At 38.4% G+C, this 26,417-nt stretch overlaps 1 protein-coding gene and 1 non-coding gene across 2 annotated transcripts in view; one reads left to right on the top strand and one right to left on the bottom strand.

The window, feature by feature from the left end:
* The window catches only part of WWC2 (WW and C2 domain containing 2), a 210,430-nt gene that overhangs the window by 166,636 nt on the left and 17,377 nt on the right, over positions 1–26,417 (top strand). The window contains exons 17-21 of the mRNA XM_012472558.3: positions 4,050–4,195; positions 6,187–6,385; positions 7,748–7,912; positions 9,776–9,868; positions 13,299–13,541. Of these exons, the coding sequence (XP_012327981.1) occupies positions 4,050–4,195; positions 6,187–6,385; positions 7,748–7,912; positions 9,776–9,868; positions 13,299–13,541 (846 nt within the window). The remainder of the gene's footprint in view (positions 1–4,049; positions 4,196–6,186; positions 6,386–7,747; positions 7,913–9,775; positions 9,869–13,298; positions 13,542–26,417) is intronic.
* LOC135272169 (small nucleolar RNA U13) lies at positions 652–755 on the bottom strand. The gene has a single exon (XR_010340262.1). It is a non-coding gene; the product is annotated as a small nucleolar RNA U13 (small nucleolar RNA).

Here is a 26,417-nt window from a genome sequence, read left to right as displayed (position 1 = left end):
CCTAAATTAACATCACAAAGATTTACTCCTGTGTCTTTTTCTAACAGTTTTAAAGTCTTATATTTAGGTATCTGATTCATTTGTTAATGAAACTCTGTTCATTTGAGTTGTTTTTTCATATGTGGATATGCAATTGTCCCAGCACCATTTATTGCAAAAATGATTCTTTCCTCTTGAATTATCTTGGCACGCTTCTTGAAAATCAAGTGTGAGGATTTATATTTCTGGACTCTCAATCCTGTTCAGTAATCCATAGGTCTGTACTTAAGCCAGTACTACATTGCCTTGATTACTATTGCTTTGTAGTCAAATTTGAGATCAGGAAGTGTGGGTACCAACTTTCATTTTCTTTTTACAGAATGTTTTGGCTATTCAGAGTCCCTTGCATTTCTATAAGAGTTTTAGTATCAGTTTACTAATTTCTGCAAAAAAAAAGACAGCTAGGAGTTACTTAGGGGTAGCATTGGACCTGTGGGTCAGTTCAGAAGATACTGTCATCATAACAGTTCTGAGTCTTCTGATCTGTAAACATAGGACATATTTCCATTTGTTTATGTCTTTAATTTCTTTCAATAATTTTTTATAGTTTTCAGAGTCAAAGTTTGCATTTCTTTCTTTTATCTTTTTTTCCTTTTTTCTTTTTTATTTTTATGTCAGATGGGTAATGTGCTGATGTCCTAATGAGATTTGAGGGAGGTATATCTCACACATGAGTATGACAACCTAATCATCATTCTTAGGAACTACAAAAGGATCAGTATGCACTTCTTTTGTTAAATGTGTTTCTAAATGTTCTATTCTTTCTGATGCTATTGTGAATGGAACTGGGCTTTTAAAAGTTTTGTTCATCATGACCCCCATACAGCAACATAAAAAAGATCTACACTATGACCAAGTGAATGCAAGGTTGGTTTAACACTTGAAAATAAATTAATAAATTATGTCAGATATTTAATCATTTAAATGTTTTAGTCATTTAAAACAAAGTTTGAGGACCCACTGAAACAGTGTGATGTTTCAGTACATGTATTCATTATATAATGATCAAATCAGGGTAAATTAACAAAATCATCACCTGAAACATTTATCATTTCTTTGTGATGAGACCATTCAAAATCCTTTCTTGTAGCTATTATGAAGTATATAATACAGTGTTGTTAATTACAATCACCCTATTGTGCATTAAAACAGCAGAACTTATTCTGCCTATCTGACTGTAACTTGATATTCCTGTTGACTAACCTTTCCCTTTCCTCCTCACCTTCCCTACTCTCCCCAGCCACTGTGGAACTGTTTTCTCAGTTGTATGTTTAATTGTTTGTTGCACAATTGATTTTGTTTATCTTGTATCCTGCAACCTTACTGAACTCATTTATTAATTCTAATAGTTTTTTAGTGGATTCTGTAAAATTTTCTATAAGATTATATTGTTTGCAAAGAGAGATGATTTTACTTCTTCCTTTCTAGTCATAAGCCTTTTATTTCTTTTTCTTGCCTATTTGCCCTAGCTGGAACTTCCCAAACAATATTGAAGGAAGTGGTAAAAGCAGACATCCTTGTCTTGGTCCTGATCTTAGTGGAGAAGCTTTCAGTCTTTCATCATTAAGTATGATTTTGGCTGTGCCTTTTTCATAGATGCCCTTTATCAGAATGAGGAAAAGCTCTTCTTTTCCTACTTTGTTGACTACTTCTAATTATTAAAGGCTGTTGAATTTGTAAAATGCATTTTCTGCATCTGTTGAGGTGGTCATGTGGTTTTTGTTCTTTATTCAATTGATATAATTTATTAATTGATTTTCACATATTCAACCAGTTCTGCATTCCTTGGATAAATCTCATGTGGTCATAGTGTAGATCCTTTTTATGTTGTTGGACTCAGATTGCTAATATTTCATTGAGGATTTTTGTGTCTGTATTCATAGTTTTGTCATGATAGCTTTGGTTTTCATCAGGCTAATTCTCGCCTCATATTATGAGTTAGATAGCATTCTACCTTTTGGAAGAGTTTGAGAAGAAGTTGTATTAATTCTGTAAATATCTGGTAGAATTCACAGGTGAAGCCATTCAGTCCTGGACTTTTCTTTGTGGGGAGTTTTTGGTTTACAGATTCTATCTCTACTTCAGTCTACTTAGACTTAGAAGTATTGTTTTTTGAGTCTGTTACTAGGTAAATGTAAATTTAGCATTTACCTTTAGCATTGTATTGCATCTTTCTGTTCAACTGAACGTTTTATCGTTAAGAAATGTTCTTTTTTATCTCTAGCAATACCTCTTGTTTTAAAATCTAGTTTGTCTAGTGTTAGTAAAGCTACATATCGACCATTTTGGGTTAGTGTTTGCGTAGTTTATCTTTCTTCATCCTTTTACCTTCAACCTTTCTAGGTTATTATATTTAAATTATACTACTTATAAGCACTATATAGTTAGTTTTGATTTATTATCCAGTCTTAAAATCTTCATCTTTTAATTGAAATGTTTAGTTCATTTACTTTTAATGCTATTATTGATATATTTGGGGTTGACCCTGTTATCTTCCTATTTGTTTTCTTTTAATTCCATCTTTATTCTTTTTCTTTTCTTTTTTTGAATCATTTTTAAATTTTCATTTCCCCCTCTGCTAGATCTGCAGTCTTTTATTTTTTGTAATTTCCCTGGAGATTATAGCATGAGTTCTTATTAAAAACCAACTTAAATTAATTTCTTTACTTTTTCTCAGACAATGCAAAGATTTTAAAAGACTTTAGCTTCTTTTTATTTTCTTTCTGCCTTCTGTGCTGTAAGTGTCATATATTTTGAATCTCATAAGATATTCGTATTGTTTCATTGACAGTATTTATTTAGATTTCCTCACATTTTTACCTTTTTGTTACATTTTATTTCTTTCTGCATCATTGTGCTTCTATTTGAGACATCTTGCTTCTGCTCAAAGAATTCTCTTTAATATTTCTTTTAGCATAGATCTATTAGTATCTATTTCAACTTCATTTGTGAAAGACAGTTATTTTGCTGCATATTCAAAATTCTAGATTGACAGTTATTCCTTCGAACATGTTAAAAATATCATTTTATTGTCATCCAGTTTCCATTTATTCTGTTGAGCTTTTGGAGGACAACTTAATTGTTGATTCATATACATTATTTATTTTACCGCTCGTAAGATTCTTCTTTTTCTTTGATTTTCAGCAGTTTCACTCTGATATGCTAATGTTATTTTCTTTGTGTTTATACCAGTGAAATTCTTTATCATTTCATTTGTTTTTTTGTGCATATTATTCATAAAAATTTAAAATTTTCTCTCAGTGCCCATATAGAATAGGTCTGCTTTGTTTGGCTGTTGTTTCTCTTGACTTTCACTCTTTAGGTCATAATGAAATGTTGGATATTATATGAGGATATCTGACTGATACTTTCCTCCAGAGAGGATTTGCCTTCTGAAAGGCAAATAACAATATGGGTAGCTTACCTGAATCATGTGGGGACCTGAATTACAGTTTTTCTTTCCATGAGACCATATGAGACAATGGAAATATCTGCTTACTGTTTTAGCCTAATAGCAGCTGGTTTTTTGCTTTCTCAGCTTCTTGCTCTGCATATAGGCAGCTTAGGAATGGTAAATGCCATGACAGGAATATCATGAAGAAAATTAAGCTCCCTTTACAGTTCATTTCTTCTAATCCCTTGTGGGTTGACTGTTTTAGTCTTCCCATCCTGCTGACACTGCCACCATTCTAGGCAGCCACAGTGTGTTTACCCCACTTATCTCACCACTAGAATTGACAAACAACCCTAAGGGAAAAGAGTGGCAATGGCTCACCTTATTATAGGATCTTGGTACTCTAGTCCTGATTGCCTTTGTTGCTCTTCATTGCTTTAAAACATCTGGGAGGTTTTGCTTGTTTTGGCTTATATTTTATTCAGCTTTCATATTTGTTTTCAGCAGGAGAGTTGGGTCTTCTTTACAGACAGAAGTGTAAATTCCCATCTGTTGAGTTTTTAAATCATTTCTTCAAGTATATGATGTGAATTGCCATATGCTTTACTTTCTTCAGGATGCAGTGTCAGCCTTACTTGCAAGAACATCAGCTGAATTGTTAGCTGTGGAACAAGAATTAGCACAAGAAGCAGAAGCAGAAGCAGAAGCAGAAGCAGAAGAAGAAGCAAGACAAGAAGAGCAAAGGGGTCCAGATGGAGACTGGTTAAACAGTTATTTCCTTTTGCTATTGGGAACTCAAGGATGTGTTTACACGTCTTAGAATGAAACCTTTGTAGGCTCATGTTTTATTCCAGAATTATGAAATGCACTGCAGCTTCAGGAAGTAATGCTAGAAAAGGTCTTTCCTTGGTCATTAGAGTTAAGAAAGTAATGGCAGTTTGTGGGCAAAGTTAAGACATTAGCCAGATTCTTTGTTCTTGTTTCAAGTAATTTTAAAACACTATTTTCTGAGCTTTTTTTTTCTTTCTTTTTTTTTTGAGATAGAGTCCACTCTGTCCCCAGGCTGGAGTGCAGTGGCTCAATCTTGCTCACTGTAACCTCCGCCTCCCAGGTTCAAGCGATTCTCCTGCCTCAGTCCCCCAAGTAGCTGGGATTACAGGCACATGGCACCATGCCCGGCTGAGTTTTTGTATTTTTTAGTAGAGACAGGGTTTTACTGTGTTAGCCAGGATGGTCTCGATCTCCTGACTTCATGATCTGCCTACCTCGGCTTCCCAAAGTGCTGGGATTACAGGCATGAACCACCATGCCTGACCAAGCTGTTTTTCTTTTTTAAAGTCTAAACTTGATTTTGAAAGATATGGTAGCTTATTGTAGAGTTGTAGATAAATTTAAAAGTGACTCTCTTTTGCTTTTAACTACCTGGAAGTACCATTTAGGCTCTAGTAAGACAAAGCAAGTGTATACAAAATAACTTCTGATTACTCATTTTTTGGTTTTTTACCACTCTTACCTTCTTTTTCTGTGTCCTTCTCTGTATCCATACCCAATCCTTTAAAAAGTGGGGATGGAGGGGAAGTTATTACAGTGTTTGTCCAGGTTCATGTGTATATATTAAGAGCTGTCCTTCTTGGATTGCACTTTTTTCTCTTAAAACAAATTTTAGTGAATATTTTACTTTTTAAGTATGTATATATATATAAAATCATTTGAGTTAATTTTAAATATATGGACATTTAGAAGGAAGAACTTCTATTGTGATTTTAAAAAATGTAGATATACTTTGTCCTTATGAAAAGTTCTTTATAGTGAATAAAAATCACAGTACTGCAAAACAAATAAATATGAGACTGATTATAGGGTTCGTTATAGTATCTTTAAATATGAAGCCTTTCTCATATAGGTAAAATACAATTTGTTTTACACATAGTTCCAAACAGTACACTTAATATGTAAACAGATGAATTTATTGTTTTGTTTGATGGTTCCCCTTGTGCTCATTTTCATGGCTAGACATTTATTACCTGGTCTGTGCCAGTTTGCATTATGTCACCAATCAAATTAAAGCTGAACATTTAGTTATCAATGGAAAAAATGTTTGCGTTAGGAGAACATGAAACTCAACAAAATAAGAGATGTTCTAAACCATCCTAGTAGTCCTGCTTTATATATTCTATTTAAGCTGTATTTATATTCTGGAGCACCACTTATAATGCCGCTTTAGCCCATGCCAGGGCTTTTGTTAAAGAAGAGTCTTCTGCTAGTTTAGAAGAAAAACTCCCTTAGCATAGGATTCTCCTTGCTAGACTGTGAGCACACTCAATAAAATGGGTATTTAAAATCCTTATTCTTTATTCAGTCTTAGCTGAGAGTAACTCCATTCTGTTACATGATTATTTTACAATAAATGAATAGTGAATACCAAGTTATTTTATAGGGAGTGTCAATATTTTTAAATGCTAACATTAAACTCTATATGTGATTTTCAGAATATGTCTATTTTAATATCTAGAAATTATGTTAAATTTCATGAGTTTAACTTTTTAGTACCACGTTGAGGTGATACTGCAGTTTACTAGAGGGTGAAGTGAGGATTTTATATTTTTATGAAACATTTAGTTAAAAACCCCAGCCAAAGAATTGGCTTGTCTCATTATGTGTGAGTCCCAGGCAACAACTTAGCATGCCCAGGTTGTGTGTTCATAGAGCATGCCTGCCTACCAAAAGTGTGTTTTGTTTTTGTTTTACCATAGGCTAACAATGCTAAGAGAGGCCTCTGATGAAATTGTGGCTGAAAAAGAGGCTGAAGTTAAATTGCCAGAGGACAGTAGCTGTACAGAAGATTTAAGTTCATGCACTAGTGTGCCTGAGGTGAATGAAGACAGGAACAGGAAAGAAAACAGCTGTGCCAAAGACCTCAGAAGTCAGCCACCTACTGGAATACCAACGCTGGTGACTATTCCACTGTTCTGTCTTAAAACTGATACTTTACAGGCACCATGTGGACTAGGGAGATGCTTGTTTGTCTCCTTAGGTGTAAATTCCATGTCCGGATTTTGTGTCAAAAGCTGATTGTGAAAGGCATGTGTGGGAATAGGCTCTAAGAAGCATCGTAAATGCTTTAAAGTGGGCCCAAAATATTCTCCACTTGTATTTGGAGAATATATAAGAAGAGAAATAGTGCTAGCTGCTGTAGATCTCTATAAAGATTCTGTGAATATTAAAAAAATATTTTCTGAATTCCTTGGAAAACAGCAGGGTGTCTTGTATCAAATTCATATATGTAGTAAGTTTTATTTCCATTTCAAACATGAAGTAAACATTTAAAGTTCATTTGGTTAGGTGGTGCCCTGATTGGAAAGGTAACAGGTGACTTAATTTAGGCACAAGTGCCAACCAAGTTATTAAACAGGTAACTTTGCTAGTTAAGTGAGAGATGTATTGAGACTGTCAACCCCATATGGGGAAAAATATTTTCAAGCTTTGGGAATGTTCACACACTGGGGGATATTGGTAATAGAGTTTAGAAAATTCTAATTAATTAAATAATAAAATTATTCCTGAGGAAATAATTATGCCCTGACTGAGAACTTTCTTTCACAAAAGAGCAAACTTTCATTAAGAGGCAGGTTTAGAATCAAGTTATACCTACCTATAAAGTAAGTTATACCTACTAGCCAGGCTGGTCTTGATAAAAAATAGACATCTGCCTTTGCCTACTGAGTTTGTATTTTGAGAAACTTCCATTTTTACTTGTTTTATTTTTGTTACATTTCTAAAGATCCAGTAAAATACAACTCAGCTTCACAACAGTTATGTTTATACATGTATAATTACATATTCTGTTTAAACCTACAAGTTTGTGGTATGTTTCATTTTCTTATAATTATCTTTATCGTTTATTCTGAAAAAAATCTAATCAGAAAGTTGAATAAAGTTTAATGATGATATATACTCAAATAGGATTCTTTTTAGAATCACTTTACGTCTAAACCTTTATTTTTACATCTGGCCTTTTGGAGGCAGCACCTCTACTTAAGAGTAACCTTGTGGACAGATCACGCTGCCTATTATGCAGAACTTCCTAAGAACTCAGTAGAAAACCATTCTTGGTAGAAAACGGAAGAGAAATTCTCCCCAGAATTTCTCCCCAGTATTTCAGAAGTACTATAGTCTGTAATACAAACCCTTTCTCTTAAGAAAGTGCTCCATGAGTCTCTGTTGTAACATTAGATATTTTTTCTTTCTTAGAAGAAAGGAGCATAATGTTTACAGATCTATCAGCTCCTGACAAATTGCTGACTTCTCTTACAGGTTGATAAAGAGACAAATACTGATGAAGCTGCTAATGACAATATGGCAGTTCGCCCCAAAGACCGCAGTAGCCTGAGCTCTAGACAGCGTCCCTTTGTGAGGAGCAGTGTGATAGTGCGCTCACAAACCTTTTCTCCGGGAGAGCGGAACCAGTACATCTGCAGGGTAAGGTGGCAGTGCTGTGGCAAGGCGCTGGGACTGCAGCTTCTTCCCTGCTGCTAGGAAGTGGCCTGCAAAGGACAAGAGACTGTGCTCTGGGAGTCTTCACATTACAACTGCAAATACTGGAAATGCAATAAAATAGATGTAGAATATCACACACTTGTGGTCCTTTTGACTTGGTTTGTTTTTCCATCAAAATTAATGTCTCCTTGGTTCTAATGTGGTTTATTTGGCAAGTAAGTGAAGTTTAAGGATCTGAGTGCTAGGTATGCGTACGTTATTTGGACTTCATTCTGTATTTAGAAACATAAAGTGGGTTTTTGAGATATATGTAGTCTGTATATTTCTATTCTATATCATATGTCCTTCAAACCATGTTAGTCTTGTTGAACTGAGAATTGTCAATTGCTTTTTAGAGCAGAAGTCCTCTTTTAATAATGCTTATAAACACTGAATGACATCCATAGTTCTGTGAAGAAAATTATGAGATTTGCATCAATTTACCAAATTCTACTTCTAGAAGTATTTCTAATTTATATAGTAAGATAGACATAGTATTATAAACTGCAGTAGAAATACTTTTTAAATTCTATATTTATTCATTCAGTTCAACACATTTTTATTAAGCACCTGCTTGTAAGCACTTTCCTAGATACGTGGGATTCATCTAGAAGCAAGAGACCCAGAGGCCTGCCATGGCTGAGTTTATATTCCTGTGAGTCGAGCCAGACCACAGCAGCAAATATGATGAATAAGCTATGAAGTATCTTGGAAAGGGATCAATGCTGTGGACAACAGTAGTGCAAGGGGGTTGGGGGTGATATGCAGGCTGCATTTCAGTGAAGATTTGAAGCAGGTGAGACAGTGAGTGTGGGCAACTTGGGCTAAGAGCATTCTAGATAGCACAGACTGTGTCTCAACTCTTGAGCTCTGTGCTTTATGGAGACCATTTTTATTTTGAGACAGAGTCTCACTCTGTTTCCCAGGCTGCAGTGCAGTGGTGCAATCTTGGCTCACCACAACCTCTGCCTCCCGGATTCAAGCAATTCTCCTGCACCAGCTTCCCAAGTAGCTGAGACTACAGGCGTGCGCCACCATGCCTGGCTAATTTTTGTATTTTTAGTAGAGCTGGTTTCTCTATGTTAGCCAGGCTGGTCTTGAGCTCCTGACCTTGTGATCTGCCCGCCTTGGCCTCCCAAAGTGCTGGGATTGCAGGTGTAAGCCACTGTGCCCAGTCTTATGCAGACCTTTCTTTAAAGAAAAAAAATGATCTATTAACTAAAAATACAAAGAATAATTTTATTTCAAGAAATATATAAGTACCTTAAACATAGGATTTTTGATAACCACTACCAAAAGGCAGCTATTTATATTATTTAAGAGGCCAGGCGTGATCACTCATACTTGTAATCCCAACACTTTGGGAGCCCAAGGAGAGCAGATCACCTGAGGTCAGAAGTTCGAGACCAGCCTGGCCAACGTGGTGAAACCCTATCCCTACTAAAAATACAAAAATTAGCCGGGTGTGATGGCGCACGCCAGTAATCCCAGCTACTAGGGAGGCTGAGGCAAGAGAATTACATGAACCTGGGTGGTGGAGGTTGCAGTGAGCCAAGATCACACCACTGCACTCCAGCCTGGGTGGCAGAGTGAGACTCCATCTAAAAAAAATATTAATTAATTAATTAAGAAAACGAAGTTATTTAACGAAACATAGAACAGGAAAAACCTTGTTTGAGGGGATTTTCTTAAAGAAATAAACTCTTAACTATCACTACCTGCTTTACTTGGTAAATGTCTCAGTTCAAGACTTCCACTTGTACTCTGATATGCAGTGATTTTTGTTTTTCAATCTTTTGTTGCCAGTTAAATCGGAGTGACAGTGACAGTTCAACCCTGGCAAAAAAATCACTGTTTGTGAGAAACTCCACTGAACGGCGCAGTTTGAGGGTCAAAAGGGTATGTATTCCCTCAGCCATGTCCTACTGTCCCTGGACCAGTCCAAAATTGCGACTTGTACAGCACAAACTCCAGAACCACAGAATGAATGTCAGTGCTCCATGCACTTAGCCTACTGAATGCAGCCACTGGGACACACAGAGACGCAGATAACATGGCTGCTATGGAGATGGGGGTGTGTAGAGCATTTACTCATCATTGGTGCGGAACCTGTGATGGTTAAGGCTGGATATGCAACTTCAGTGTCTCTGGAGAAGGGGCCTGCTGAGCCTACAGGGGTATCAGATGATGGTAGAACACATTTCTGATCATCCTGCATACCATGTCCAGGTCTTGAGCAATTGTGGGAAGGTGTATAAGACCCAGTACCTTTTCTGAAGGACACACATTCTGGTAAACTTGTTACACACACGGTTTTTGTGACTTGCTTAAACAGATATCTTTAGAAGGTTAAAACTGATGTGGGTAGGCAACTCAGGTGGCATTTTTCTGGATATCATGGGTCTCCACATGAGCTTTAAAGATAAGTCTGAGAGAATAAATGAATTAACAGGTTAGACTGTTCGCATAATTCAGAAATTTCTGTTTATTTGCCAACAGCTAGAATACTAAAGGAAAATATTTGCTTACTGTGATCATTTTGGCTTAAAATGTAAATTTTAAACTTATTCATTCAGTTCAACATATTTTTATTAAGCACCTGCTTGTAAGCACCAAACTCACTGGTTTGGTGAGTACAGAGCACCAAATGTGCTGAGCTCTGTTGATGGCAAGCTTGCACCCTCAGGAGTCCATGGTCTAGAGGAGAACACAGCACACACGGGACCATCACAGCTGTGCCAGGTAGGATAGGGAATGAGCCCATCTGATTGAGAGAGTCAGAAAAGCTCAATTGGCAGGGGGTTGGGGCAGAGGTGGGGTCTTGACACTTGAATAAATTTTCAAAAAGAAAATGGTAGCTTTGGGGCAGAATGGGGTTGTGATGGATACTGGGTGCCGTGGGTAGGTGGCATGAAATGATATGGGAGCAGGGACACATGGGGCATGAGGAGTGTCAGGTTTTGCCAGCAGCTTTGGCACTGTGGACAGGAGGATCAAGTGTGAAGGCTGGGAAGGTAAATCAGATGCATTGACATCACCAGTGTCACTCTGGTCTCATGCCACCATGTGCAGAGTAAGAGATGCCTGGGCAGGCAGCAGTGGGCACCCCTGGTTTAACTTTCTAGTTACTTGAAAGGCATACAAGCATATTTCTTTTTTCTGAAGGCAGATGAGATGTGCTGGCATTTATTCAGCCTTCATCATTTTCAGGAAATTGTGAGATGTCGATTTTTCAGGTTACCAAACTTTATGCTTTAAAAGCACCAAATTTTTATCTCGATTGAAAATTCTTCTCAACTCCTTTCTAAGTTGCCTGCCTTCTTAAGCCGTCCATACTTTTAGGGGATAGTTGCACTCTTCAGAGAAAATTAACCGAAAGTGTTTATGAATCTAGTGGAGCTGAGAAACAGTTGGGTTACTGATAAACTTAATTATTAGGACTACTTGAAACAGACAGAGGTTAATCCTGAAGCATGTGTAGGAGATGGTTTTACATGGTTTTTAAAGTAGACAGATACAGTTTGATAGGAACAAGTGGGGAATGGTATTCTGGTTAGGAATTACAACATGAGCAAGGGATAGAGGTGTATGAGGACAAAAGTGTCTGTGAAGGTGAGTAAAAGGTTCGCCTGATTAGAAGAGCAAAGCGCCAAGTGTAGGAGTGATGAGGTTAGAGCGGTACCCACTGGCAGTGGTGTGCTGCACCCTCCTCATGCTGGCTCACAAGAGCCAATTGTGCACGCCTTTTGCCAGTTAAATCGGAGTGACAGTGACATCACAGTCATAGTTTGAAAATGGTTATGGTAGGAGTATTTACTGCATAGAAACTGGCAAACCCTGCAGGTCAGTGCTTTCTTCTCTTCCAGAGAGAGCCAGTTATTAAACGTCTACCAGCAAACCCTTGTATATGGAGTCCTTAGGCTGTGTGGGCATGACAGCTAGGAAAGATTTCTGATTCTGAAAAATAAGTAATACAGTCAAAGAGAATGTGTGTCTAGATGATTCTCACTGTGTAATGCATTTGTAGAGAGGGTAGAGGTTGAATAAAGGGAACCTAATAATAAGAATGTGACAGAAGCCTAGCACTGAAATTTTTAGAGACTGTGCAATATGTGCCGGACGTGGGGGAAGAAAAGGACACAGTAAGAGCTATTCTGACTAGGGCTAAGGCTCTGAAATCAGAGTAGGGATAGATAGGGCCTCTCCCTTCCATCTGACCTGAGCACTACCATTATTTCAGATCTTCAAACTAGAGTACTTGTCGAATTTTAGTCCCTCCTTACTCATATCAAATAGTACCAGTTCTTATTAAGGATCATTTATTTTGCATTCAGACTGCCAGTAACCTAGACAAGAAATACCTCCTTGTTTCCCTCTGCTGGTAGAGTGTCACCTCTCACCCAGCCTTGCTTAAAATCTCTTCCTCAAGGGAATGTGCCCTGACCCTGAGTGACCTGTCCCCTTCCCTGACATCCTCTGCACTCCTGCCCTCGCTCACAGCTTCCTCTTACTTAAGGTCTCGTGTCATTCTGCAGGTGAAATCTTCAAGGGCAGAGATTCTGTCTTCTCTTCCTAGTAGTTTGCCTGCACAGCCCCAGCAGACATTTATTTCATATATGTTCAATAATTATTGCTTGATGAATGGGTATGATTGGCCCTGGGAAGAGCCATGGTGATTCAGTGGTGAAAATAAGTAGCACACAATGGGAAATCAAGGAAGGCAACTCAATTTAAGCATTCTGATTAGAGGAGAGAGTCAAAACTTAGCAACATTGACCAGCTGTATTCTGGCCGACTCTCATGGAAATGGTAGAGTTATGTGTCCTAAAATGGAGGAAACGACAGTGTCTTACAATGTATTTATTTATCACACGAGGCAGGCTTCATGCAATGAATTGGTCAGGCTAAGTAAGCCAGGCTGTACTGTGGTAACAACTTTAAAAACTTCTGTGGTATAAAACAGTAAAGGTTTATTTCTTGCCTAGCTACTGGTTCACTGCAGGTTGGCAGGAGGCCGTGCTCCATGTTCTCTCACTCGGGGCCCATGCTGACGGAGCCTCCCTCTGTGGTTCTTTGCTCTCCCTCTAGCAAGGCACAGAAATGTGCACCTCTCACACTGGCCTTGACAGGCTCCTGCTGGAAATAAGGCACATCCCTCCCACTCTCCTGCCATGGGTCAGAGCAAGTTGCTCCTGCCACTTAGGCAGCTTAGGCCCTGGCTTCCAGGGCTCAAGGAAGCACCATCCATCGTGCGCCAGGAAGGAGGGAAAGCAGAGTAACCGCTGCCTGTATAACCAGGGTGTTCGTCATTCTGTTTCTCACTATCCAGACGGTTTGCCAGTCAGTCCTTAGAAGAACAGCACAAGAGTGCCCAGTGCGGACATCTCTAGATTTAGAACTGGACCTTCAGGCATCTCTGACCCGGCAGAGCCGCCTCAATGATGAGCTGCAGGCGCTCAGGGACTTGCGGCAGAAGCTAGAGGAACTGAAAGCTCAGGGAGAGACTGACCTTCCACCTGGCGTGCTGGAGGACGAGAGGTTCCAGAAGCTTTTGAAGCAAGCTGAGAAGCAGGTACATAGCTCAGGGTCTGTCATCTTGGAGGGGCTTACATCTTTTTTAAAGCATGCCATGTAGCAGGTACCCAACTTACACTTTTGTTTTGTGCATAAGTCTTTAGATGTTTTACTACACCTTGAAACACATTTTTCTCCACTGTTATGGGCCCTTTTTTTTTTTCCAAACTAGAAATGTTGAAGGAATAAGGAAGCTGGGAAAGTGTGTGTGGCAGCAGGGGATGGGTGTGGCCAGTGGGGGTGAGGGTGTGGCCAGAGGGCAAATGGGAAATGGTAATAATTTCTCCGGATTTTTCTCCATCTCAACATAAGACTTGGCAAATAAATACAGTATAACTTTTAGCATAAGTGAGACATTTTGTTTCGATTTTTCTATGGATATCTCTTTAAGATTCATTAATCACATCAATTGTGAAATACACTGCTAATTTTCATGCTCCTAAATTTTCACTTTCATTCTTATCTTAAAGAAAAGGTATACTTTGCTATTGGCTTTCTCTCTTACCTTTCACCCTACAAATAACTATACCAAATAAAGATGAAATCACTGATTAAAAAATAGAGTATTTTCAAAGAAACTGTTTCCATTATTTTGCTACCTAAATATTACTGACATTTTGAAGAATCTGCATACATATGAAATTGATTTACTTTCTCAAGAGTAGAATTTATATTTTGATTTAGGAGTGTGTGTTCATATCCATGTAGTAGCAAATAAAATTTTCTGTATAGCTGAAATACTAATATTACAAATACCAAAACATTGTTTTCTTTCATTCCCTTTGGATGGGAATGTAAGACAGATTAGATAGTTCCCTGAAACTAACAGAAAATGTTGTCTATAATATAAACTGCTCTTTTTGGCCGAGAGTTGTTATTTGATCGTGTAGTATATAGTACCATCAGGAAAGTTTGACTTATTCAGCTAACTGGAACTACTCATCCTAGATGGCACTCAGAAACTAAATGAATGAATTTCAGGAATCAAACTGACACCAGTAATCTTTAAAGAAACTTTAAGCAACAAAATGTATTACATATCTGTATCATATCCCACCTGATAGAAGGAAACCTTCACATTCGGTTGGACCTCAGTGTTTGCTTAATCTGGAGTTGAATGGTAGGCCTTATATTTGCCACTGCAGTGAATATAGGATAATTGGACATTGCCCTGGTTTCATAAAGGAGATGTGCCAGACACACCAGGTCCATGAGAGTAGTGCTTCCTGGGGAGGTCAGGAGAGGTTTCATGGAGGAGGTGGCACTTGAACTGGCTTTTAAAGTGGGCAGTGGAGGCCAGGCATGGTGGTTCGTGCCTTTGGAGGTCAAGGCGGGTGGATCATGAGGTCAGGAGATTGACACCATCCTGGCTAACATGGTGAAATGCCATCTCTATTAAAAATACGAAAACTTAGCTGGACATAGGGCAGCAACTTGGGAGTCTGAGGCAGGAGAATCACTTGAACCCAGGAGGCAGAGGTTGCAGTGAGCCAATATCGCGCCACTGTACTCCAGCCTGGGTAACAGAAGAAGACAACATCTCAAAAAAAAAAAAAAAGAAAAGAAAAAGGTGAGCAGTGGAGCTTCATAGGGTGAGAAGCCCAAGACTCTCCATTAGTAAAGGTCCGGCAGGTGGAAGGTAGTCTTATGAAACGGAAGACTGAATTACAAGCAGAAATGACTTGCTCTTATGTTTGCAACCTCTGTAACCATAATTTTTACTCTTGAGTTTTTAACTCAACATTAGCAGTAATTTCAAACTCTTGGTTGACTTTGACCTACTTTAATGTCATGGAGAAGCATCGCAATCTTTGACTCTTACGGGTCAAAGCCTTCCAAAGCTGAATTGGAGTTTTACAACTGTAGATATAAACAGAACTTTGTATCTTTGGGTCTTTGGTTGGTTGTTCATTTCTACTGTGTCATGATGTGAAATTCCAAATCTCTAGATGTCAGTTATTACTAAAACTATGGGACTTAATTTTTTTTTTTTTTTTTACTTAATATCATAATGCTAAGGTTCATCCATAAATTGCTTCTTATTGCATTTCATTTTTTTTTGACTGCTATCCACTCTCCATTGTGTAGAGAGAAGTTCAGTAAAGCAAAAAGTTCTTTAAAAAAACGAAGGAAAAACAGAAAGCTCTGGCAAAATTAATGAAGAGAATATACAAATAAAGAACATTATAAAAGTAATCAGGGACAGGACTACAGGTAAATTTGAGATTTACAAAATAATTACAGCTGAGGTGGGAGAATCACTTGAGCCCAGGTGTTAGATACCAGCCTGGGCAACATAGGGAGACCTCATCTGTACAAAACAAGTAAATAAAAATAAAAAATTCACTAGGCATGGTGGCATGCACCTATAGTCCCAACTACTTGGAAGGGTGAGGTGGGAGGATCCCTTTAGCCCAGGAGGTAGAGGCTGCAGTGAGCTGTAATTGCGCCACTGCACAGCAGCATAGGTGACAGAGCGAGAACCTGTCAATCAGTATTGAAAAATTAAAAAATAAATACATAATAAATGCATACACACTCTCTCTCTCTCCCTGCCTCCCTCCCTCCCTCCCTCCCTCCCCCCCCCCACCCTCCACCCCCCAGTGCTTTGGGAGATCATAGTGGGAGGACAGCTTGAGGCCAAGATGAGACCAGCCTGAGTGACATATCAAGATCTCATCTCTATGAAAAAAAAAATTTTTTTTAAGTCAGCTGAGCATGGAGGCACATATGTATATAGTCTTGGCTGTTCTGGTGGCTGAGGCAAGATCACCTGAGAGTCCTCAGAGGTTTGAGGTTGAAGTGAGCTATGATCACCCACTGCACTTCAGCCTGCATGACAGGAAAACATAATTGAATACTATAAGAAATACATGCCTACAATTTGGACATATATTTAGGAAAATATGCTAGAATGAACGTTTGGAAAGAATAAAAAGGATAGAAAATTCTTTAACTCTTTTAAAAATATGGAAGCTGTGATTAAAACTCTATCCACAAAGAAAATATAAGTTCTGAATGCTTTATAGGCATTTTCCACCACACTTTCAAAGAACAGATTATCTCACTTTTATACAAACTCTTCCAGACACTGGAAAAAGAGAACACTTCCACAACTAATTTTATGTAATCAGCATTCCTAATACCAACACTAGACAAAGATACTATCAAAGGAAAATCACAAGCCAGCCTAGTTTTATTTATGAATGTAGATGCAAGAATTCTGACTAAAAAGTATTAGTAAATAGATTCCAACACTGTATTAAAAAGATAATACATGTTGACCATGTTGAATTGTACAGAGGTTTTGTTTTGTTTTGTTTTTGAGATGGTATCTCCCTCTGTTTCCCAGGCTGGAGTGCAGTGGCACGATCTCTGCTCACCACAACCTCCACCTCCCAGGTTCAAGCCATTCTCCTGTCTCAGCTTCCTGAGTAGCTGGGGCTACAGGTGTGCTCCCCTACACCCAGCTAATTTTTGTATTTTTGGTAAAGACAGGGTTTCACCATGATGGCCAGGCTGGTCTCGAATTTCTGACTTCAGGTGGTCCACCCACCTCAGCCTCCCAAAGTGCTGGGATTATAGGCATGAGCCACCGTGCCTGGCAGGTTTTTTTAATATTAGAAAACAATGTATTAAAAAAATACATGTTGACCATGTCGAAATGTCTAAGGATATTTTTAATACTAGAGAAATCTGTTAATATAATTCATTACTTTTAACAGATTAAGGAGAAAAACCATTTGGTCAACTCAATAGATTCAGAAAAATATTGAGAAAAGTCATTGTTCCTTCATGTTTAAAAATCCCAGTAAGTTAGAGACAAGAACTTCCTCAACTTGATAAAGAATAACTTAAAGTAAATGTGGTCATAAATAGATAAACATTAGAATCATTTTCTTTACAGTCAAACACAAGACATTCACCATTGTTCTGTTCAACATTGTATTAGGATTTCCTAAACTGTACCATAAGGCAAAAAAAAAAAAAAGTAGAAAAGTAGAAAGATTGGAAAGAAATAAAGCTGCCACTATCTACAGGTCACATTGCATACATTAAAAAATTTGTAATTTATTACAAATAGTAAGAGTTTAGCAAGATGGGTGAATAGAAGGATATCTAAAAGTCTGTTGCATTTCTTTACACCAACCAGAAACACTTAGAACATCTAAGTAAGAAAATTATAGTATCAATATCAAATATCAAGAAATACATTTAATGAAAATAAACAGTACATTATAAAGAAAATTAGAAAACCTAGTGAGAAGAAATGTAAAAGCAAATTCATAGAGAATTTATTACATTCATGTAGAGCAGGGGTCAGTAAGCCTTTCCTATGAATGATCATATATTAAGTATTATATCAAATATTACACTATAATACAATGTAATTATAATTAAATACTAATAATGTTAAATATTCTAGGCTCTCTGGCCTATATGTTCCCTGTTGCCACTGTTCAGCACTGCCATAGATAAAATGTAAATAAATGATGTATTTGCATTCCAGTAAAACTTTATTTACAAAAACAGATGGCAGGCCATAGTTTGCCAACTGCTGATCTAGAGGAAGAATTAATAATGTGAAGATGGCCAATTCTTTCTAAAATGTACCATAGAGTCTATGTAATTCCAAGCAGAATATCACATGGTTTTTCATGGATACTGATGTAGTTAATGAAAAAGTAAAGTCAAACAATCGCCAGGGTACTTTGGAGAAGAATAACAAGAAGAGGGACTTGCTGTACAAAAAAATCAGGATTTATTAAACTGCTAAAATAGCAGGAATTTGTGGAGGAATTAGGAGGTTGGTCATGGCATGAATACAGAGCTCAGAAACAGACACATCTGTATGGAGCGTCGGTTTGTGATGTGGGTGGTATCTGTGTGGAGCATTGATGTGTGATGCCTGAGTAATAGCGGAGCCATGAAGGTTTCTAAAGTGTTCTCTGGAAAGACAGTGTGGCAGTAGTATATGTGACCATGGCTAAAGCCAGAGGCTCCTTCCCATCCCAGTCCCCAGTGTCAGACATTTTCTCATAAGATAAAGTCAGAGACTTTGGCAGATCCAAGCAGTATGTGTAATACTGATTGAAAAGGAAGATTAAGACCTTCTTTTAAAAGTAAAAGTATCATAAATACTGTTTTCCTGAGCGTTATTTTTTTATTGTCTTTCATTGTAGAATTCTGCTAAGATTTTTACTGTTGTTGATGGATGATTCAAGGTTTAGGGGCTGATAGGGTGACTTTTGTTTTCTTTCCACACTAAAGCTATCTTTGGATTTACTCTAAGTAAAGTTGAAGTAGAAGGAGTCTAGAACCCAGCAACCCAAGGAAATCATCAGGGCAGACACATGGCTCAGAGTCTCTGAAAACTGGCAGTCAAGTAAGAATTGATGTTTGAGACACACATGTTCATTTTAATGATTTGTCCTTTAATGAGCCAGTCAAGAATGTGTGTGTGTTTTCAGCTGAAAAAAAATTAAGGAGTTGCTTGGGAAACTTGAGCAGACATATTTTCTGTAAAAACACAAACACCTCCTAATGCAGATCCTTCCTCTTGAACTCCTATGCTGCCTTTAGACTAGAGTGTAAACTCCCCAGGGAAGCAATGAGGCTACTTTTGCTTCTTTGGTATTACAGTGCCTTAGTAGGTGTTCCATCCAACCTTGGCAGAAGTGTCCTTTGCCTCATTCAGGCTGCTCATCTTGTTGACCAGCCATGATTTGAGTTTTGCTTGCCTCCTGCTTGCCACTAGAGTAGTGGTTGAATACACTGACTTATTGGTGAATAGATCAGTACAGCCTTTAAAGCATAATGAGAATCTGACTGGTGGGTACTGTCAGTGGCCCTAGCTCCCTGTCCTCAGGGAGCTCTTGGTCCAACTGTGCCTTGGTGGCCCTGGGACCAAGTTTAAGGAATATCATGGTCTAGGGATATTACCAGATCAAATCAATATTTATTAAAGACTTTTGAAATTGACCGTCAACTCTTTTGACAGACGTTCTGAAACAATTTTCTGCCGTTTTGTTCCCAGCATCTCACACGATATTCACAGCCATGATCTAGGAAAGTAATGACAGTGGGAGGGAAAAAGTGGCCAATTCGTTCTTCCCAGGGTGCCGAGATCCCTGACACCCCTTGTTTGTTTGTTTCCATCCCTATCATGCCAACCTATCATTCTCTTCTTAGTAACAGAAATAATGATAGGAATGGGAGGCATGTTTCTCAGACATAATATAAGGTTGAACTAAATTACCTTCTAAGTGACCTGTTTGGGAACTGTCATCTCTGTCATTCATTGCAACCATGGTGGTATTTTTCACTTCCATCTCCTAATTGTTGGCATTTAGTTATTCCTATTGCAGGGCACCACCTAAAAATAATGCTGGCTAACATACCTGACTGGTGCTGTCACTTCCTGGGCCTGCCTCAGAGCCAGCATCTTCGTAAAGGTGCCACCATAGCTGTGTGAGGGTTTTGATTCTTTAAAATGTCAACACAACCCAACATGCTTGTATACAAAGACGAGTGAAGTTGGCCTTGCCAGTAGAGGTAACATTAATGCTACGTTGGATGTATTTTGCTCACAAAACAGGCTTTCTGTTACCCATGTGGCAGTATACTCTTAGATGTGTAAAAACTGGTCACTTGAGCTCAGAACTGCCCAGGAATAATTCAGAGATCATGGAACTGTCCAATTTGGATCAAGAGTGCGAAGATTTGAGAGGGTCAGAATCTCCTTTGTCTTGCCCAATGAAGGATACAAGCAAGCCTTGTTCCAACTGGAAACTGTCTGAAAAAGAGTGACACTTCAGAACTCTGCTTTGTAAAATAGTGCTTTATTTTATATTAATTTACAGTTGTTTAGTCACTAAATGATACCTGTGCATAATTCTAGCCTCATAATAAGTTTCTGATAATGATTAGAATCATGCTTACATAGGTTGCACTGATGATTTTGCTTAGAAATTATTTCTTAATAGAAGATTTTTTTTTGAGACAGGGTCTCTCTCTGTTACCCAGGCTGGAATGCCATGGTGTGACCACTGCTCATGACAGCCTCGACCCAGGTTCAAGCAGTCCTTCCACCTCAGTTCCCTGAGTAGCTGGGACCACAGGCACACACCACCAAACTCAGCTTTTTTTTTTTTTTTTTTTCGTAGAAACGGGGTTCCACTATATTTCCCAGGCTGGTCTTGAACTCTTGGGCTCAAGCAAGTCTCCCTCCTCAGCCTCCCAAAGTGCTCGGATTACAGGTGTGAGCCACCATACCCAGCCTAGAGGATTTATGATCTTTATTATCTAATGAACCAGCACTTAGTTGGTTTTAAAATTAGTTTGCATACCAAGATAATAAGGGCAAAGAAGATACCAAGGAGCTTTCTCTTGTGATTATGGCAGAGCCTGAGATAAACACTTTTTTTTTTTGACATGGAGTTTCACTCTTATCACCCAGGCTGAAGTGCAGGAGCACAATCTCAGCTCACTGCAACCTCTGCCTCCCAGGGCCAAGCAGCTCTCCTGTCTCGGCCTCCCAAGTAGCTGGGACCACAGGCGTGCATCACCAGACCTGGCTAATTTTTATATTTTTAGTAGAGATGGAGTTTCATCATGTTGGCTAGGCTGAAACTCCTGACCTTGAAGGTAGCCCAGGGGAGCTGAGGAGAGACAAGGGAGGAGATGGCTTCTAGTGTGCTGCCTGCTTGCTCCCCTGGGACCAGTGCCCAAAGGCCGTGCTAACGCCATCTCATAGGAGAAATAAGGAAGAATTGTTCTACCCATGTGAACATATAGGTGCCAGACAATCTCATGGCACACGTTGGATTCAACAGAAAGACCATGGCAGGGGCTAGGGGAGACACTAGTTGTACCTTCATGAAGTCCACTAGACCCACAGAGAGCTGATGACTGCAAGAGCATTGGGAAAAGTCAAGAGGATTTGAACTGATGTGTTAGAGGTCTCTGATTCAGAACGAAAATGTGTGTTTTCTAGTTCTTGCCAAGAACATTTCGGCCTAACAGAACATGAAGATAACATCTAAAAAAATTAAGGGCTAGTAAAAGCTCACAGTCTTAATAATTTGTATTGAGCTTTCTCCATGCCATTGCTGTTGTTTTTCTAGATCACTACTGTGAACCATGGGGATGCTGTTAATAGTTCAGTGTAAAACTCATTTGTCAGAGGAGTTGAAGCTTCTATACAAAATGCTCCCTTTTTATCCACAAGGTAGGGCCAAAACTCTTCAGCTAGCCTGATGATACCCAGGGAAAGAGCCATTGGTATACACTGGAGGTCCCTGTTTAGGGTCCCAGTGAAGAGAGAAAGACTAACAGAAAGGCCAGGAGACCTATGAGTGCCTGTGGTGTCAGAGTCAGATCTTCTTAGATGCTGCTGTGGCTTCACTTTCTCATTACCATTCCCCATTGCTTTCCTTCACAACTCCTTTCTTTTTCCCATCAAAAAAGAGGTAAATAAAAACAAATCAGCCTTATAAAATGCCATAAAAATGCATACCTGTGGCTTATGTTTTTCCCATGCACTGATATGATTGTATTTACTTATCTATAAATTGAGAGGATTGAAGTAGATAGCCACCAAGATCCCTTCTAGTTACAGAATTCTGTGATCTATTTGAGATCAAGTCTAATGTGTTTTCAGTGTGAATAAGGATTCAGAGAGATTTGTGGAAATTGAAGTCTGCATGGCCTAAAGGAACTAAACCTTTAGGGTACCTGCAGTACTTTGATAATTCTGAAGTCCAAGCTGAAATGTAATTCCTGGGAACTTTTTCATATCAGGATATCCACAGTGCAGTCTTACATAGGTTATGTAGAGCAGATTTATCACACTTTAGGAAACTATGCTGTCTTACTCCATTTTGTGCTGCTATAACAAAATGCCACAGGCTGAGTAATTTATAAAGAACATAAATTTATTTATCACAGTTCTGGAAGCTGGAAAGTCCAGGATCAAGGGGCTGCAGCTGGCAAGGGCCTTCTTGCTGTGTCATACCATGGTGGATGGTAGAAGGCAGGAGGGAGAGAACTCGCTCCCAAAAAAACCGTTTGATTAAGGCGTTGCTCACACGTGTGGGTGGGGCCCTCGTGGCCTACTCACCTCTCAAAGCTTCCACGTCTTCATACCATTACAAGGGCAGTTGAATTTCAGCATGAGTTTTGGAGGGACAGACATTTGAACCATAGCATATGCCAAGCCCGCTGCCCCTCCGTCTTGGCTGCCTTCTGCTACTGGCAGTTTCACATCAAGCAACACTGAAAAAAGCTCACAAAACAAGGTGAATTTATCCTGCTTTCAAAATGATATGATTCTCCCTAGAGCAGAGGACTTTTTTTATTTTTACCAACTCTGTGGTTATATAAACTGTTAGAGTTGTGTACTTTTCTCACCACTGAAATTTGCAAAAACCAGTTTTGTGAAAATACAGACTTTCCATTGTGTGCCTTTCATTATAGCCACAGAAACTGGTAATAACTGTTGACTTCTCTCACCTGCTTCCTCCTCACTTCCACAGCCATTTGTTAACATACACATGGGTATACCAGAACATGCACACATACACAGTCACACTCACACACTGCCCTTTCATCTCCATCATTTCCCTGTAGTATTGGGGATTTGTGAGGTTTTCAGCAAGATGACCATAAAGTGCCTAATGATGAGCAAAGAGCCTGCCAATTGCCATAAAAAATATGGTTCCCAGAAAAGCAATGAATTGAAGCCAGCAGCAGATCCTGGATCTGCCTCCCTTGTCAAGGAAAACTGTCAGGTCTCAGGGTTACACTACATAACCTTCCTCCTTTGTGGTCCAAAGTCTGTTTTGTAGCTCAGAATAAAAAACAGAATCTTACTTATTGTCCTCGTGTATCGTAAAACCCCCTTAGGAAGCAGAGCAAGAAGCTCAGGACAGTAAATTAAGACTGTATTGTGCTTTTTATTCCATTAGTCTTCTTAACACAACTGTGAATAAATCACTGGGCCTTTCTGCAGGTTGGGCTCCCATCACGTAAACTGGAGGTGAATCACACCCTTCTGGAGTCCGCAGCATACAAAGTCGCTCCCAGGCCTCGTGAGCCAGGCGTCTTATCATGACTCACTGGGGTGAGGGGAGAAGCGTGCTGAGAGAGGACTGGGGTTCTTCCAGAGGAGCCTCATGGTCCTTACAAAGCAGGAATTTCTTTTTTTTCCTTAGAGTGTTTTTCTCTCAGAATGCCAAAATTCTGTGGTGCTAGACTACAGAACTGCTAGACTTTTTGTAAAGCTAAAAATAATGCAAATGTTAACACTCTTAAAATTTATATCTATTTTAAAAATTATGCCGAAGATATTAATACTCTGCATTCAACAAAATCTTAATGATTACAGTGAAGTATTCAGCATTGAGGTTTAACTACCTGCAAAGTTGTTTGCTATTGATTATTAGCAGCTGATAATTCTATGTTTTGCCACCTGAATTTTTGGAGAAAGATATAGGTATAGATACAGATATAAACATAAAAACATATAGACATGAAACACAGAGACATAGACATGTAGATATAAACATAAAGACAAATACAGTCTTCAGTAAAGTATATTCTTATTCAGGAGTGAAGGAAATAGCTTCCTGTGTTACAAAGCCAAGTTTCAAAGTAATTTTGTAGTCACCACAGAAATGCTGGAAGTTGGAAATGTCAGCAGCCATTACGCTACTTAGAGGGACTGTCATAAGAGTTCTCTGCAAGGGATAAGATAGACCTCTGTGTTCCATTCACGTGAAAGGTGGCAAAGACTGAGAACAGGATCCTGGGGCCTGTCTTATTTTCCATCTGATAAAATACACTTCTAGGTAAGAAAAGTGGGTTAGATTTTCTTACCTATGCATGACTCAGTTTCTTCCATGGCTTTTCCTGATAAATCTCTTGTTAAATCAGTCAACAGATATCTGTTTTAAGAGTGATTTTTTTCTTATGGTATTTGACCAAGAATTTGAATACCAGCATAATTTTAGCATGTTTACTAATTTAGTGATTTGATATACCATAGCAAGACAAAGTCATTTCTCAGTGTGTGCTAAGTCAACAGTTCTTTATCTGGGACCTAATGAAAAATTATCCGTTTGCTAAAGATAGGACTTCACAAAGTAACTAAAATACCACATTTGTCCCCTTGTATTTCAATCACATAAATTCACAAGCTCCAAGTGGCAACTAAATTATCTCATTAATTACAAAATAATCAAGAGAGAACCGTTACTTACCAAATATAGGCAGCTTTTATAGACAGAATTTTTCAAAACAGAGAGTGGGAAATGGGGGGCAGTAAAAAAAAATACCTGGAAAAAAGACAGTGTAATGAAAAAAAATCAAAACTTATTGCAGTAGATGATTATTAGCAAAGTACTAGGGATGCCCCATTGTGGGTTATTTAGCGTTCCATAAAGCAGTGTGAATGTAATTGACTTTTTATAAGTATTTGCTTAATAAAGAGTCTTTGTAAAATATCATCTTTTCTAAAAGTGCCACAGTATTTTTACTTACAGATTTAAAGTGAGTTTAGGATATTTTTGTTTTGAGAATATTTAAAAATTTTTTTTAAGTGTTTAACACATGGTTATTATAACAAGTGCAGGTGATGCAGAACTATATAAAGCAAAAACTAAAAGTCCTCCTTGGAGTTGCGCTTCCCAGAGGTTACCACTGTTGACAATTTGGTGTGTGTCCTTCCAGCTGTTTTTTTTTTTTTTAATTTTGTTAAGGACTGATTTTTTTTTTTTTAAGGAAGAAAGAAAGAGAGAGAAAGGAAGAAAGGAAGAAAGAAAGAGAGGGCTGTTTTTTATGCCACATATGTGTCAGTGTTATTTGGAAGAGTTACACAAAAATAGAGTCATAAAGATAAATTGTTCTGAAATTTGCTTCTTTCCCTCACTTAATTCTAATAGTATACAATGAACAGCTTTCCATATTAGTAAATGTTACTACAACTCATTATTTCAATGCATTCACTTGTATAGCTATATCATAATTATTTAATTATTCTAGTGACAATGTCTCAAATTTTCTATTATAAACTATGTGGAAATACACACTTATATGCATATTTTTGCACCTTTCTGATCACACAAGTATTCCTAAAGCATAAATTTGTAGTAGGAGAATTTCTGATAGTATTAGTTTGTCTGTGAACTGTAGTCAACAATCTTGTCTTTGTCATGTCTTTTAAGCCTGAAGGCCTTGTTTGATTTCCTGGCCTTAAAGGTGTCTGAAACAGTGGGTGCATATGAGATAACAAAGTGCTTAACTGCTCTTTTTGCCAGCACCAGTCTTATTTCCTTCTGAAATTTCTAACTGCTTAAGTTGTAACAGAAACAGCTGGCTTTTCAAGTCTGGAAGGATCCCAATTATGGGACTGATCATCAACTTAGATTGTAGGTGCAGGCTACCCACCACCTTTAGACCTTTAGCTAATCTGTTTTCTCTTTACCTCTTTATGTCAATTGCTTAACTCTGGCCTGAGTTGTCGATCTCTCTCTATCTCTCTCTCTCTGTCTCTCTCTCGTCAGGTACACCAAGAGGCAGCTTCTCACAGCACTCCTGGTTAGCTTAGTTTCCCCAACATCCCCAGTGAGAATTGGAGGGAAAGTGAACAGGAAAGTTACCCTGTATTCGCACCAGAGATTTTGCTTAGAATGCCTTCTCTTAAAGCAGCTTTCCAAAAAACTGACAGAAGCCAACTCACATATTTATAAGGCCCCACTGTCCCTCAAGACTCAAATAAACTAAATTAGATTAGATTCCTATATCAGTCAGATGGAGGCTGGGCATAGTGGCTCACATCTGTAATGCCTGCATTTTGGAAGGCCGAGGTGGGTGG

Source organism: Aotus nancymaae, unplaced genomic scaffold (assembly GCF_030222135.1).
Source record: "Aotus nancymaae isolate 86718 unplaced genomic scaffold, 86718_ANA_hifiasm-v0.15.2.pri h1tg000006l, whole genome shotgun sequence".
In the NCBI taxonomy this organism is placed as follows: domain Eukaryota; kingdom Metazoa; phylum Chordata; class Mammalia; order Primates; family Aotidae; genus Aotus; species Aotus nancymaae.
Note: the sequence above shows the minus strand (reverse complement) of the source record. Positions and strands in the feature narration are given on the sequence as shown.